The sequence below is a fragment of the Somniosus microcephalus genome, chromosome 2 (genome assembly GCF_052327205.1).
Source record: "Somniosus microcephalus isolate GS21.2 chromosome 2, FLI_Smic_1.0, whole genome shotgun sequence".
Lineage (NCBI taxonomy): Eukaryota > Metazoa > Chordata > Chondrichthyes > Squaliformes > Somniosidae > Somniosus > Somniosus microcephalus.
In genome coordinates this window covers 284,809,215-284,824,550 of record NC_140988.1, presented here as the reverse complement: position 1 = coordinate 284,824,550, position 15,336 = coordinate 284,809,215, and the positions used below count along the sequence as shown (strand labels likewise).

Here is a 15,336-nt window from a genome sequence, read left to right as displayed (position 1 = left end):
GCCCAGGTTGGGGATTTAGTCTCCGGAAATGAAGCGGGCGAGCGCTTACCTGTAGCTGGGAACAAGAAAGGTTCCGAGTTCTATTTACGTCACTCACCTGACAGCATAATAGCCCGCTGAGCGGCGCTCTAAACCCCGCCCCCTCCCCGCCCTCGCTCCTCTTCGATTGGCTCAGTGGTCGGATGGGGCGCGGCCAATCGACGTCAATCAATGCCTTGCGCCGCGCCATTGGCTGAAATCGGTCACCCACCCCGCCCCCTCCCCCACAGAGACGGTACTTCCGTCTGTGGAATCGAGAGACTAATCAACATGGCGATGGGCTGTCAGTGGCCGCGTCGAGCCAGCCAGAGTTCCTTTGAGATGTCAGTGGCGACGCTGGGCAGAGAGCGAGCACTTTCCCTCGGCCAATAAAACCATATTTGATATTTTCAGCTCCGGTATTTGGCGGCGAGGCGGACTTTGGTGCACTATGTCTCTACTTTGTGTGAGAGGTGAGTGTTGCTAAGGGGTGTGTTGGGGGGTGGTAAGGCCTGGGGCAAAGATTGGTACCCACCCCGCCTTCACTTCATTCAAAGTCATCGGTTCCTCAGCTGCACTTATCCCGGATCAGTAACCGGACTGAAAATAAGTGTTGGTAGCCCCTTTTTTTTTTGAATAAGTAATCAGACTTGTTGCTGGTTTCAAGAACCTCTGTCGCATCCATCACTTTATTTGATTTTGTAAATAACATTTAATAGAACTAACAGGTTTCTCATAAGCTGCGGCTGCCTCTGGCATTAAACCGTTTTATTGAAATGATGATGACTTGTTGCAGTTTCTGCCTATTACCTGTCTTTTCCCCCAATCTCCTCCTCCACCCCGTCTCGGCTCTCAAGACTGTATTGGGAATTATTCACACAAACTGCTGGTGTATATTCTAACCTGTGCCACTCAGTGAAACTTTTCGTTTGGTGGGTTGTGTGTTTAGTATGTGTTGCCTTCCAGAGTTGAAATCTTCAGTTCAGGATTTAAATGATCGTCTTTGGATCTCCACATGGATGAGATATGATAAAATGTTATAATTTATCGTGGAACAGGGTGAGGATGTTATGATTAAGTCCGTTTCTATTCGACATGGTAATCGATCTAAAGCCTCCTCTCGGAGGGCGGCTATTGCAGCAGGTAAACGGATGCGATAACGGGTGGGATAACGGATGGATCAACGTGGTACAAAATTAAAGGTTTCTCCGGTTTGATGATGCAGACGGGAGCATTTCTAGAGAGAAAGTTGTCGGTGGAACCGAGCCTAAGGTCCTTCTGTAAGTGTGCGAGGGGAGCCTCGCTTAAACGCAACGGGTTGAACAGATTTTAAATCAATACATTTCTTTCGGCGCTCACTGTAGTTTACCATGCTTTTGTTATTAGTGGAAAACTTTCACAGTAATTAAAATGTTACAACGTGCACGTCGTTACCTGCCCGCTTGGCAGTGCAGCAAGGTTTCTGTTTGCTCGAATAGCTTTTGTTCCCTTTGCTTTGGTCATTTTGTAAACGTTGAACATATGAAGATAACTTTGAAGGTGGAAACTCACGATCTTCTTTTTAATCTTTAAGATTCACATGATTGGGTGTAATCGCGCTTATTTGGCATTTTTGTCACCTTCTTCAAAATTAAATACGATCGTAGATTGTTCAAAACGGTAAAAAAAATGGTTTTAGACCAACAAACACTAATAAGGAATCGACGCATATAAGATTTTAGGAAGCCTCCGCTCTCTATCATATTAAATGGTATATTTCACTAGTTCCTATTCCATTACTATAATTGAAATACCATTCCATTTGTTAAATTTACAATCTGCAAAGATTCCAATATTATCTCCCTTTTTTATAATCCGATTTTACAGCAATTTAAAATCATTTTTAAAGACTTTGATTTTGCATATTTCATAGCATTGTAAGACAGATTAGGCGCCTAAAAATGCATTAGGAGGGAAATATTTCCAGCTGATATTACCACCTTGGGCGGTGGATGATGCTTCACTTCCCAACTGTTAGTGACCATTTCGCATTGCCAGGAATTCGAATTAAGTCTGGAATTTGCCGTTTAGTCTTAACCAGAAATGTGGACGAAGCATTTAAAAAAAAAAAAGTAATTCCGAAAATGCAGGGATTATTATGATGTTTTAAAAAAAATTACAATATTTCACACACTATAAAATTATATCATTCTGTAAGGTGTTAAATATCAAGAATTTACTTACATGTACCTTTTGATCATTAATGAGAGTTGTCAAGAGATTTTCCATTCTGGGTGCCCAACTGTAGAGGTGTTGCTGCACCAGTTTGAATTTTCCACTTCTCGCACTAGCTATCTTTCGGGCCTGAGACAATAGTTATAATACTCATCTTGTGTCTTTGCTAAGAGGTTTCAGCATTGTAGCAGTGCAAGATCGGTATAACTACAGCTGAACTGCGATTAGTTTGGTATTTTTCATCAGATGTGAGACAACTGAGAAGATGTGGTCTGGCATTACCTCAGCTTTGCACAGGTTGCAGTTAAACCACTGGTTGCAGTTAAACCAATCTGTTAAAATTTGTAGTTTAACAAGGCTTATCTAAATTTCTAATGTTAGGAAAGATGTAAGCGGCTGGGAAGCCGAGCATCCAGCATTTAAGCAAAACTCTATCTTATTGGAGAGTAGTAACTGATAACTCTACAAAACCTACAACGCTTGCCAACCTATATCCAATCGTGGCCAGATTGGTGCTGGAGGCTATAGCTGGTATAATCCAGAAAGTTGCCAGTGTATACTTTTATCCCATCTTGGTGGGATTGCTACCCAAGCTCCAAAGGTAACATTTTCCTTCTATTGTTTCACCTGAGTTCTCAGTTGAGAAGTTCTGACAACAACAATTTGCATTTATGTAGTGCCTTTTCATGTAGATAAAGTCCCCAAATGCTTCAGAAGTGTAATCAAAAAAGACACTGAGCCAAAGAAGTGGAGGGGTGACCAAAAGCTAGGTTAAATATGTGGGTTTTATGGAGGGTCTTAAGAGGTGGAAAAACAGAGGGGTTTAGGGAAGAAATTCTAGAAATAGAGAGTTTGGATGGAGGCAATTGTAGGGCTGGAGGAGGCTATAGAGATATGGAGGATTGAGCTTTAAACATGAAGATGAGAATTTTAAATTTGCTTGCCAGGAGAGTCAGTGGTTCAATCTGAGACAGTGGCTCATGAGGGGATAGAAACAGTGACAAGAGCATGCAGTTTGTGGCAGGGGCCAATGACAATGACTTTGGTCTTCCCAATTTTTAACCAGATGAAATTTTGGCTCATTCAAGAATGGATATCAGATGAGCAACCTGGCAACACAGAAGCTGTGGTGAGGTGCCATCACTGTATATATGGAAGCTGACCCATGTCTGCGGATGATGTCGCCAAGAGGCAGTATATACATGGTGAACAAGAGGGGGGCTAAAGATAGATCCTTGGGGGACTTCAGGGATAACGGTACAGGGACCCAAAGAGAAGTTTTCAGCGATCGGTCAATGAGGCAGGTGACTGAAATTGTGCTTCATGCTGATGCTGCCCATTGTTATAGAAAGAAGTTGGCAGATTAAATTTAATACAAATGGAAAGCACTACACATGGAAATGGGGGGGGGGGGGGAAAGGGCAACACATAATAATCCAGGAATGAAGCGAGAGAGTAACCTGGGTAACCTAACTTCTGTTTTTAATCTCTTGTCCTAAAATGAAGTACAGGTATCTGGATTCTGTGTTCACATAGCCAAGATTGAGACTTGCTGTGTGGACAATTGCGTTCATGAATTTGTATTGTACCACTCTGACACAGCAAATTATAATTAATAATACTGTGTCATGTGAGTGGTCCTACAACATACCACAATGTAGAGCAGCAAGATGAAAGTTTGTTTCCTCCGCATACAGATCTGAGGTGTGCTGCTGTAGAGATGTAGCTTATATACTGCTTCAGCCATAGTAGTTGACTGGTTTGTTGGGGGGGAGGGGGAAAGAAACTTCTTTTAAAGAGGAGAAAACATGACTCGGATGTAACTAAAACCATAGTGTGAACAAACTGTACAAGAAGAGCTGCAACTTGTCATCTCAACCCATAGAACCTCTAAATCCAGATTATCATCTGTTACACATGTGTTCAAAGGGACCCTGCCACCTGGACCTGGGACCAATGTCCTTGTAGGGAGGTTAACTAGTGCTGTGGGGGAGGGACACCAGGATGAAAGCATTAGAGAGGAGCTACAAGGTGCACAGAGAACTGGGAGAGACAAACGGCATTAGAATAAAGAGGGATCAGACCGGCGGGAAATGTGAGGCAGACTAAGATGGGTTTAGAGTGCAAGTGTGTAAATGCACAGAGCGTGGTAAATAAAGTTGATGAGCTGCAGGCACAAGTAGTCACATGGATTACGATAAAGTGGCAATAGCGGAGACCTGGCTCAAACAAGGAGGAGGAGTGGGCACTTAATATTCCTGGCTACACTGTATTCCGCACAGCTAGAGAAGGTAAACAAGGAGGGGGATGGCAGTAATGGTCAAATATACTGTTGCAGTACCAGCAAGGGATGATGGATCTGAGGGTTCAAAGACAGAGTCTTTTTGGTTAGAATTAGGGATAACATAAGATCCAAAGAGAGGACATGTAAATTGGCCAAAAAAAGCAGCAAACCTGAGGATTGGGAGCAGTTTAGGATTCAGCAAAGGAAGACAAAGGGATTAATTAAGAGGGGGAAAATAGATTATGAAAGTAAGCTTGCAGGGAACATAAAAACTGACTGTAAAAGCTTTTATAGATATGTGAAGAGAAAACGATTGGTGAAGTCAAGCGTAGGTCTCTTACAGTCAGAATCAGGGGAATTTATAATGGGGAACAAAGAAATGGCAGACAAATTAAATACATATTTTGGTTCTGTCTTCACAAAGGAGGACACAAATAACCTCCCAGAAATGTCGGGGAACATAGGGACTAATGAGAGGGAGGAACTGAAAGAAATCAGTATTTGTAGGGAAATGGTGTTGGGGAAGTTGACGGGATTGATGGCCGATAAATCCCCAGGGCCTGATAATCTACATCCTAGGGTACTTAAGGAAGTGGCCCTAGAGATAGTAGATGCATTGCTGGTCATCTTCCAGAACTCGATAGACTCTGGAACAGTACCCATGGATTGGAGGGTAGCTAATGTTACCCCACTATTCAAAAAAGGTGGGAGAGAAAAAGCAGGGAATTATAGACCGGTAAGCCTGACATCGGTAGTGGGGAAAATGCTAGAGCCCATTATAAAAGATGTAATAGCAGAGCACTTGGAAAGCAGTGACCGGATCGGACAAAGTCAACATGGATTTACAAATGGTAAATCGTGCTTGACTAATCTACTGGAATTTTTTGAGGATGTAACTGGTAAAATAGATAAGGGAGAACCAGTGGATGTGGTGTATTTGGACTTTCAGAAGGCTTTCGATAAGGTCCCGCATAAGAGATTAGCTTGCAAAATTAAGGCACATGGGATTGGGGGCAAGGTATTGACTTGGATAGAGAACTGGTTGGCAGATAGAAAGCAAAGAGTTGGAATAAACGGGTCGTTTTCTGAGTGGCAGGCAGTGACTAGTGGGGTACCGCAAGGATCAGTCCTAGGACCCCAGCTGTTCACAATATATATTAATGATCTGGACGAGGGAATTGGACGTAGTATCTCCAAATTTGCAGACGACACAAAGCTGGGTGGGAGGGTATGCTGTGAGGAGGATGTCGTGAAACTCCAGTACGATTTGGACAGGTTGGGTGATTGGGCAGAAACATGGCAAATGCACTATAATGTGGATAAATGTGAGGTTATCCACTTTGGTGACAAAAACAGGAAGGCAGATTATTATTTGAATGGCAATAGATTGGGAGAAGGGGAAGTGCACCAGTCGCTGAAGGTAAGCATGCAGGTGCAGCAGGCGGTTAAGAAGGCAAATGGTATGTTGACCTTCGTAGCAAGAGGGTTCAAGTACAGGAACAAGGATGCCTTGCTGCAGTTGTACAGGGCCTTGGTGAGACCGCACCTTGAGTATTGTGTGCAGTTTTGGTCGCCTTCTCTGAGGAAGGATGTTCTTGCCATGGAAGGAGTGCAGCGAAGATTCACCAGGCTGATACCTGGGATGGCAGGAATGATGTATGAGGAGAGATTGTGTCGATTGGGCTTATACTCACTGGAGTTTAGAAGATTGAGAGGGGATCTCATCGAAACCTATAAAATTCTGTCAGGCCTGGACAGACTAGATGCAGGAAGGATGTTCCCGATGGCCGGGGAGTCCAGAACCAGGGGTCATAGTCTAAGGATAAGGGGTAAGCCATTTAGGACTGAGATGAGGAGGAATTTCTTCACCCAGAGAGTGGTGAACCTGTGGAATTCTCTACCACAGAGGGTGGTGGAGGCCAGTTCGTTAAATATATTCAAGGAGTTAGATATATTTCTTAAGGCTAAAGGGATCAAGGGATATGGGGAGAAGGCAGGGACAGGGTACTGAATTTGGATGATCAGCCATGATCTCATTGAATGGCGGAGCAGGCTCAAGGGGCCGAATGGCCTACTCCTGCTCCTATCTTCTGTGTTTCTATGTTTAATTGAGGAACAACAGAGGAGGTAGATATTTTGCTGATGGGTGTGTACTAGAGACCACCAAATAGTGGGAAAGAGATAGAGGAGCAAATTTATAGACAAATTGCAGAAAGATGCAAGCACTTTAGAGTAGTGATAATGGGGGACTTCAATTATCCTAATATAGTCTGGGGAAAGTAATAGTGTTAAGGGCAAAGGGTCTTAAAAGAAGTGGCTGCAGAGATAGTGGATGCATTGGTTGCAATATACCAAAATTCCCTGGACTATGGAGAGGTCCCAGCAGATTGGAAAACCGCAAATGTAACACCCCTATTTAAGAAAGGAGGGAGACAGAAAGCAGGAAACTATAGACCAGTTAGCCTAACATCTGTCATTGGGAAAATGCTGGAGTCCTTCATTAAAGAAGCAGTAGCAGGGCATTTGGAAAATCATAATGCAGTCAAGCAGAGTCAGCATGGTTTTATGAAAGGGAAATCATGTTTAACAAATTTGCTGGAGTTCTTTGAGGATGTAATGAGCAGGGTGAACCAGTGGATGTGGTGTATTTGGATTTCCAGAAGGCATTCGATAAGGTACCACGTAAAAGGTTGCTGCAAAAGATAAGAGCTCACGGAATTTGCATGGATAGAGAATTGGCTAACTAACAGAAAGCAGAGAGTTGGGATAAATGGGTTATTTTCAGTTGGCAAACAGTAACTAGTGGGGTGCCATAGGGATCGGTGCTGGGGCCTCAACTATTTACAATCTGCTTTAATGACTTGGATGAAGGGACCGAGTGTAATGTAGCCAAGTTTGCAGGTGATACAAAGATGGTGGGAAAGCAAGTTGTGCAGAGGACTCGGAGAATCTGCAAAGTGATATAGACAGGTTAAGTGAGTGGGCAAACATTTGGCAGATGGAGTATAATGTGGGAAAGTGCGAAGTTATCCACTTTGGCAGGAAACATAAAAAAGCAAATTATTATTTAAATGGGGAGAGATTACAAAATGCTACAGTTCAGAGGGACCTAGGGGTCCTTGTGCATGAAACACAAAAAGTTAGCATGCAGGTACAGCAAGTAATCAAAAAGGAAAATGGACTGTTGGCCTTTATTTCAAGAGGGTTGGAGTATAAAAGCAGGGAAGTCCTGCTACAACTGTACAGGGTATTGGTGAAACCACACCTTGAGTACTGCGTACAGTTTTGGTCTCGTTATTTAAAGAAGGATGATCTTCTTAGGCAGTCCCTCGGAACCGAGGATGACTTGCTTCCACATTAAAAATGAGTTCTCAGGTGACTGATGAGTCCAATGCGGGACCTACGGTCTCTGTCACAGGTGGGGCAGACAGTGGTTGAAGGGACGGGGTGCTTGGGTTGACGTGCGTTCCTTGTGCTGCTTGCGTTTGGCTTCCGCTTGCTTCCGGCGAAGAGACTCGGTGTTTAATGCCTTCCAGGATGATTCTCCTCCACTTTGTGCGGTCTTGGGCCAGGGATTCCCAGGTGTCAGTGGGGATGTTGCACTTTTTCAAGGCGGCTTTGAGGGTGTCCTTGAAGAAGCCTTTCCTCTGCCCACCTGGGGCTCTCTTGCCCTGTCGGAGCTCCGAGTAGTGCGCTTGTTTTGGGAGTCTTGTACCGGGCATGCGGACGATGTGACCCATTCATCGGAGCTGATCGAGTGTGGTCAAAGCTTTGATGCTGGGGATGATGGCCTGTGCGAGAACACTGATGTTGGTGTGCCTATCCTGCCAATGGATTTGCAGGATCTTGCGGAGGCAGCGTTGGTGGTACCTCTCCAGTGCTTTGAGGTGCCTGCTGTACATAGTCCATGTCGCTGAGGCATACAGCAGGGCAGGTATCACTGCTTCTCTGTAGACCATGAGCTTAGTGCCGGGTTTGAGGTCCTGGTCTTCAAACACACTCTTCCTCAGGCGACCGAAGGCTGCACTGGCACACTGAAGGCGGTGTTAGACTTTGTCATCAATGTTTTCCCTTGTTGACAGTAGGCTCCCGAGGTATGGAAAGTGCTGTACTTGCATTGGAGGTAGTTCAGAGACGATTCACTAGGTTAATTCCAGAGAAGAGGCGTTGACTTATGAAAAACGGTTGAGCAGACTGGGCCTATACTCATTGGAATTTAGAAGAATGAGAAGTGATCTTATTGAAACATGTAAGATACTGAGGGGAATAACAACAGGAAAGGCTGGAAAAACTCAGCAGGCCAGGCAGCATCGGTGGAGAGTGTGATGAAATATTCCATTCACCACTGCCTGTGACTGAGATTGGTTTCAGTGTCATTTCCCTTCCCCCAGACCTCATTGTATTGTGTACTGGAATGTGCTGTATTGTATGCTGGAATGTGCTGGAATGTGCTGTGTGTAGGGCTCCGCCCATACCTGGCCCCGTTTGTAAGCTAGCTTCAGTCTGGCCTCAGTCTCCAGAAGGAAGACATCTCTCTCTCTCTTACGTGTTACTTTCTAAGTTAATAAAAGCCTTGTTTTTGTTCTGCTAACTTCGAGTCTCGGAATTATTGAGGCACATCAGAGAGCGAAACGTTTCAGGTCGTTGACCTTTCGTCAGAACTGGAAAGAAAAGCAGGAAATGTAGAAAGCAAGTTTGGGGGCTGGGAAAAGGGGGAGGGGATGAAAGAACAAAAGGGAAGGTCACTGATAGGCTAGAAAGCAGGAGTGATTAAGAGACATTAAGAGATATTCAAGGCAAGGGGAGGTGGAAATGGGGCAGGTTAAGGAACAAAGGATGGATCTAGATGGGGTGTGAATTGCGCTGGTAGAATGAAGGACCGCTGAAGGGAGGGAAGAAAACACAAAAAGTGTGGATTTAAAAAAAAAAAAAAAAAGAATATATATATATATATGTGATAGGGGCCGAGGTTATGATCTGAAATTGTTGAACTCTGAGTCCAGAGGGTTGTAGAGTGCCAAATCGAAAGATGAGGTGCTGTTCCACGAGCTTACGCTGAGCTTCCGTGGAACAATGCAAGAGGCTGAGGACGGTGAGGTCTGAGTGGGAATGGGGCGGTGAATTAAAGTGACAGGCCACTGGGAGCTCGGGGTCCCACTTACGGACTGAACGGAGGTGTTCCGCAAAGCAGTCACCCAATCTGCGTTTGGTCTCCCCAAAGATACTGAGGAGGCGCGACGAGGTAGATGTAGAGAGGATTTTTCTCCTCGTGGGGAAATCTAGAACTCGGCGGGGGGGGTGGGGGGGTCACAGTTTCAGAATAAAGGGTTGCCCTTTTAGAACTGAGATGAGGAGGAATTTCTTCTCTGAGGGTCGTAAATCTGTGGAATTCTCTGCCGCAGAGAGCCGTGGAGGCTGGGTCATTATATATATTTAAGGTGGAGATAGACAGATTTTTGCAAGATAAGGGTGTGAAGGGTTATGGGGAGCAGGCAAGGAAGTGGCTTTGTGCCCAAGATCAGCCATGATCTTATTGAATGGCGGAGCAGGCTCGAGGGGCCAAGTGGCCTATTCCTGCTCCTATTTCTTATGTTCTTATGTAAAGAGAGGTAGGAATGCCTGAAATGTGTACAAGAGAACTTTCTTGATCAGTATATTTCCAGCCCAACGAGGAAGGAAGCATGTTTCAGTGGGATAGCATTTGTGAAACTGTGATTACAATATCATTAGGTTTAGAGTTGTTATGGAAAAGGACAAGGAAAAATCAAAGGTCAAAATATTCAACTGGAGGAGGGCTAATTTCAGTGAGTTGAAAAATGATCTAGCCAGGTGGATTGGAATCAAAGATTGGTAGCTAAAACAGTAAATGAGCAATGGGATACCTTAAATGAGGAGATAGTTCGGGTACAAGCTAAACACATTTCCACAAGGGGAAAGGAAGGGCATCCAAAGCTCGAGCTCCCTGGATGAATAAAGATATAGAGAATAAAATGAAACTGAAAAAGGAGGCTTAGTAGAGAACCAAGCTGAATACACAATTGAAATGAGGGGACAAAGAGAGTGGATGAGAATAGATTAGTAGGTAACATAAAAGGGAATCCTAAAGTCTTCTGTAATAAACATATAAATAGAAAAGGGTAATCAAAGGAAGGGTGGGGTCAATTTAGGGACCAAAAAAATCTTCTTGTGGAGGCAGAGGGCATGGTTGAGTTACTAAAGGAGTACTTTGCATCTGTCTTCACTAAAGAATAGGATGCTACCAATTTCACAGTAAAGGAGGAGCTAGTAGAGAAATTGGATAGCATAAAAATAGATAGAGGAGGTACTGAAAAGGTTGGTAGTGCTTAAAGTAGAAAAGTCACCTAGTCTGGATGGGATGCAACTCCAGTTGCTGAGGGAAGTTAAAGTGGAAATTGCAGAGGCCCTGGCCACATCTTGCTACCCTCCTTAGATCTGGGAGTGGTGCCGGAGGACAGGGGGATTGCAAATGTTAGACCCCTGTTTAAAAAAGGAGAGAGGGATAAGGCCAGTCATCCTAACGTTGGTGGTGGAGAAACTTTTAGAGACATTAATCCAGGACAAAATTAATTGGCACGTTGGAAAAATATGGGTTAATAAATGAAATACAGCATGGATTAGTTAAAGGCAAATCATGTTTGACTTAATTAATTGAGTTCTTTGAAGTAATGGAGAGGATTGATAAAGGAAGTGTGGTTGATGTGTATATGGACTTTCAAAATTCATTTGATAAAGTGTCACATAATAGACCTGTTAGCAAAATTGAAGCCCATGAGATTAAAGGGATAGTGGCAGCTTGGATACAAAATTGGCTAATGGATGTGTGCAGTCGTGTCCCTCAGGGGTCAGTGTTGGATCGTTGCTCTTTATGATATATATTAATGGCCTGGACTTAGGTACACAAGGCACAATTTCAAAGTTTGCAGATGACACGAAACTCGGAAATGTAGTAAACAGTGAGGAGGATAGTTACAGACGTCAGGAGGACATAGACAGACTGGAGGACATACACAGACTGGTGAAATGGGCAGACACATGGCAGATGAAATTGGACGCAAAGAAGTGTGAAGTGATAGGTTTAGGTAGGAAGAATGAGGAGTGGCAATATAAACGAAAGGGTACAATTTTAAATGCAGGTACAGCAGGCGGTTAAGAAGGCAAATGGTATGTTGGTCTTCATAGCAAGTGGATTCGAGTACAGGAGCAAGGATGTCTTGCTGCAGTTGTACAGGGCCTTGGTGAGACAACACCTTGAGTATTGTGTGCAGTTTTGGTCGCCTTATCTGAGGAAGGATGTTCTTGCCATGGAGGGAGTGCAGCGAAGATTCACCAGACTGATACCTGGGATGGCAGGAATGACGTATGAGGAGAGATTGGGTTGATTAGGCATATATTCGCTAGAGTTTAGAAGAATGAGAGGGGATCTCATTGAAACTTATAAAATTCTAACAGGACTAGACAGACTAGATGCAGGAAGGATGTTCCTGATGGCGGGGGAGTCCAGAACCAGGGGTCACAGTCTGAGGATAAGGGGTAAGCCATTTAGGACATGGATGAAGAGGAATTTCTTCACCCAGAGAGTGGTGAACCTGTGGAATTCTCTACCACACAAGGCAGTTGAGGCCAATTCATTAAATATAATCAAGAAGGTCTTGAGTTAGATATATTTCTTAAGGCTAAAGGGATATGGGGAGAAAGCAGGGACAGGGTACTGAATTTGGATGATCAGCCATGATCTTATTAAATGGCAGAACAGGCTCGAGGGGTCGAATGGCCTACTCCTGCTCCTATCTTCTATGTTTCCATGTTAAAGGGGGTGCACAGGAATAGAGACCTGGGGGTGTATGTACACAAGTTTTTGAAGGTGGCAGGACAAGTTGAGAAGGTTGTTAAAAAGGCATATGGTACCCTTGGCTTTATAAATAGAGGCATAGATTACAAAAGCAAGGAAAGTATGCTAAATTTGATAAAACACTGGTTCGGCCCCAGCTAGGCACCACACTTTAGGAAGGATGTCAAGGCCTTGGAGAGGGTGCAGAGGAGATTTACTGGAATGGCACCAGGGATGAAAGATTTAAGTTAAGTGGAGAAACTAGAGTAAATAAGGAGAAACTGTTTCCAGTGGAAGAAGGGTCAGCAACCAGCGGACACCGATTTAAGGTAATTGGTAGAATAACCAAAGGTGACATGAGGAAACCTTATTTTACACAGTGAAACATAGAAACATAGAAGATAGGAGCAGGAGTAGGCCATTCGGCCCTTCGAGCCTGCTCCACCTTTCAAAAGGGAATTGGAGAAATACTTGAAATTGAAGTATTTGCAGGGATATGGGGAAAGAGCAGGAGAGCAGAACTAATTGTATAGCTCTTTCAAAGCCGGCATGATGAGCTGAATGGCCTCCTGTACTGCATCATTCTATGATTCTATATATTCTGCTTATGAGTGACGCGGAATAACAATAGCCTTTGAATACTCTGTTTCAAAATTGAAGTCGTAGTGTTATGAGAATATAAATTCAGGAGGTGGAGCTGGTGTCGCTAAAAGATGCAGACTAGGCATATATGTTGGGTTATGGAACTGACGTTAAAATATATCCACCAATATTAGGTTGGCTTTCATCTAGGGATGCAGATAATTACAGTATCTATCCTAATGGCATATATTTTAGAAATATTTATAGCAATTTATTCATTGATACAGGATAATATGCAATGTAGGTTAAATACTTTGGAGTCAATGGCATAATTTTTTGCGCTACATTTCCGTGACTCTCTAACATAGTAACATTTTCAGTTTGCCCTGTTGTGCATTTAGCATTAAAATGTAAATTATATCTCTTGATAGACTAACTATATTGAGTAGAGTAAGTAAAACTGTATTTTACAGTTGATGCAGGAATTACACACAGGCAGTCAGAGCCTGTTTCACATTTGAGGAAGGTTGACGTAAAAGATTCCAGCTCCTTCAACCCACAGTTATGGAAATTTAGCAATTGGTTCTTCCTTTAACACTGCATAATTCAACGTAGACCAGATTGGAATCACAGCTGTGGCTGATATTCACAGTTGGGTTTCCTCTAGCTGCAAGTTTTCAATCTTGTCCAGGCTGTCAGATGCTGCCCTAGGTGGCTGTTGAAGTGCTTAGCTGTTGGAATGGAGAGAAAAGTGGCAGGTTGCACATCTCGGGGTTGTGATTCCGCACCCTTCGTACCAGCTGATTTCCAGAGCAGCACTGGTGAAGACTATGGGGATAACAACAGAAAATGCTGAAAACACTCAGCAGGTCCGGCAGCATCGAGGAGAGAGAAACAGAGTTAACGTTTCAGGTCGAGGACCCTTCGTCAGAACTCTGGGGATGTTTGTCATCACCTATCCATCTTACTGGAGTCTCTAACAGTCCTCTAAAATAAAGCAACTCCTTCAAAAACTGTCATTTAAATCGCTGTAGCTTTAGAACTGTAAAAATGGAAAGGTTGCTGAATTTAAGGTGGGCCTTTTTAATACTTTAGTGCACACTGGGGCTAGATTCAGTGGATTAGATTAGAATTGATTGACATCTACTGTAATTTAAAATGTTAGCCAGATCTAAACCAGGGCAACAGTAGGGGGGGGCATTAAACTGTGTCTCCATGTCTGGGCTAGCAAATGAAATTTTTTGGGGTTCATGGTATTAATTAGACTCCAGTGACTCCTGCTAGAAAGCGTGTTTGTTTGGATGTCAGATGAGGACAGGAGCAGGGATTGTCTGTTCTTCCCCGCACCACCCCACCCCCCGCCCCCAGTTTGTGGTTAAAAGACCTGCTGTTACTACTTGCCGAGACTAGAGCATGAAGAATGGTCAGCTGGATGAGAAACTTGAGGGCTGCCATTGTTTGCAGAACTTATCCCAACATCGTGAGGGGAGAAAATATAATGGATTGAGTACAAGATAAATCGTATTGTTGTAACAGTATTAAAATGGAAATGGTTTGGAATGCTTTGTTTTTCAGTATACTTGCAGCATTCAGCACAACAAATTAGATCACCCAGCTTTAATATGTGGAAGAATTGAAGTTGTAATGTTACAAAATGTGAGAGAAATTTGTATTAATAACTCTTAGCTACCTTCTTTCCATGTATTTAAAGTGTTGATGGATCCTGGATGTGCTATTTTTGTCAGTTCTTACACTATCTTGAAGAATAAGTGGTGATAATTTAAGCACTGTGTAGTCCTAAAGCAGATGTCTCCACACAATGTTCTGGTTTTAGGCATGTTATTGAAAAGCTGTTTCTAATAATGATTATTAGGAATGCTGATGGATCATGCAGAAATCAGCTGATTGCAAAATAGCAGAATTAGTGTGCAATTATTTACAGTTAAGTGATTTATGTGGCCCCCTTTTTGCAAACTTTCCTGTCATTTAAGAGTCAAATAATGCAAATATTTTTCAGAAGTATTGCTTTGCCCTTAAAATAAAATAACATTTATGTATTATTAAAGCTCCAAATTTTAGATTTTTAGTTCCTGATTACATAGAAACATAGAAGATAGGAGCAGGAGTAGGCCACTCGGCCCTCGAGCCTGCTCCGCCATTCAATGCGATCATGGCTGATCATCCAAATTCAGTACCCGGTCCCTGCTTTCTCCCCATACCCCTTGATCCCTTTAGCCTTAAGAAATATATCCAACTCCTTCTTGAATATATTTTAATGTATTGGCCTCTACTGCCTTCTGTGGTAGAGAATTCCACAGGTTCACCACACTCTGGGTGAAGAAATTCTTCATTTCTGTCCTAAATGGCCTACCCCTTATCCTTAGACTGT

The 15,336-nt window shown here is 43.3% G+C and overlaps 1 protein-coding gene across 11 annotated transcripts in view; it reads left to right on the top strand.

Annotated features, from left to right (window-relative positions):
* Positions 1-290: 290 nt before the first annotated feature.
* Positions 291-15,336, top strand: part of unc13bb (unc-13 homolog Bb (C. elegans)) — an 807,248-nt gene continuing 792,202 nt past the window's right edge. For all 11 annotated transcript variants that reach the window (XR_015074481.1, XM_085972924.1, XM_085972914.1 and 8 more), the window contains exon 1: positions 291-491. Coding sequence is in view for 10 of the 11 variants with exons in the window: in XM_085972924.1 (XP_085829050.1) it covers positions 470-491 (22 nt within the window). In the remaining variant the exon portion in view is untranslated. The remainder of the gene's footprint in view (positions 492-15,336) is intronic.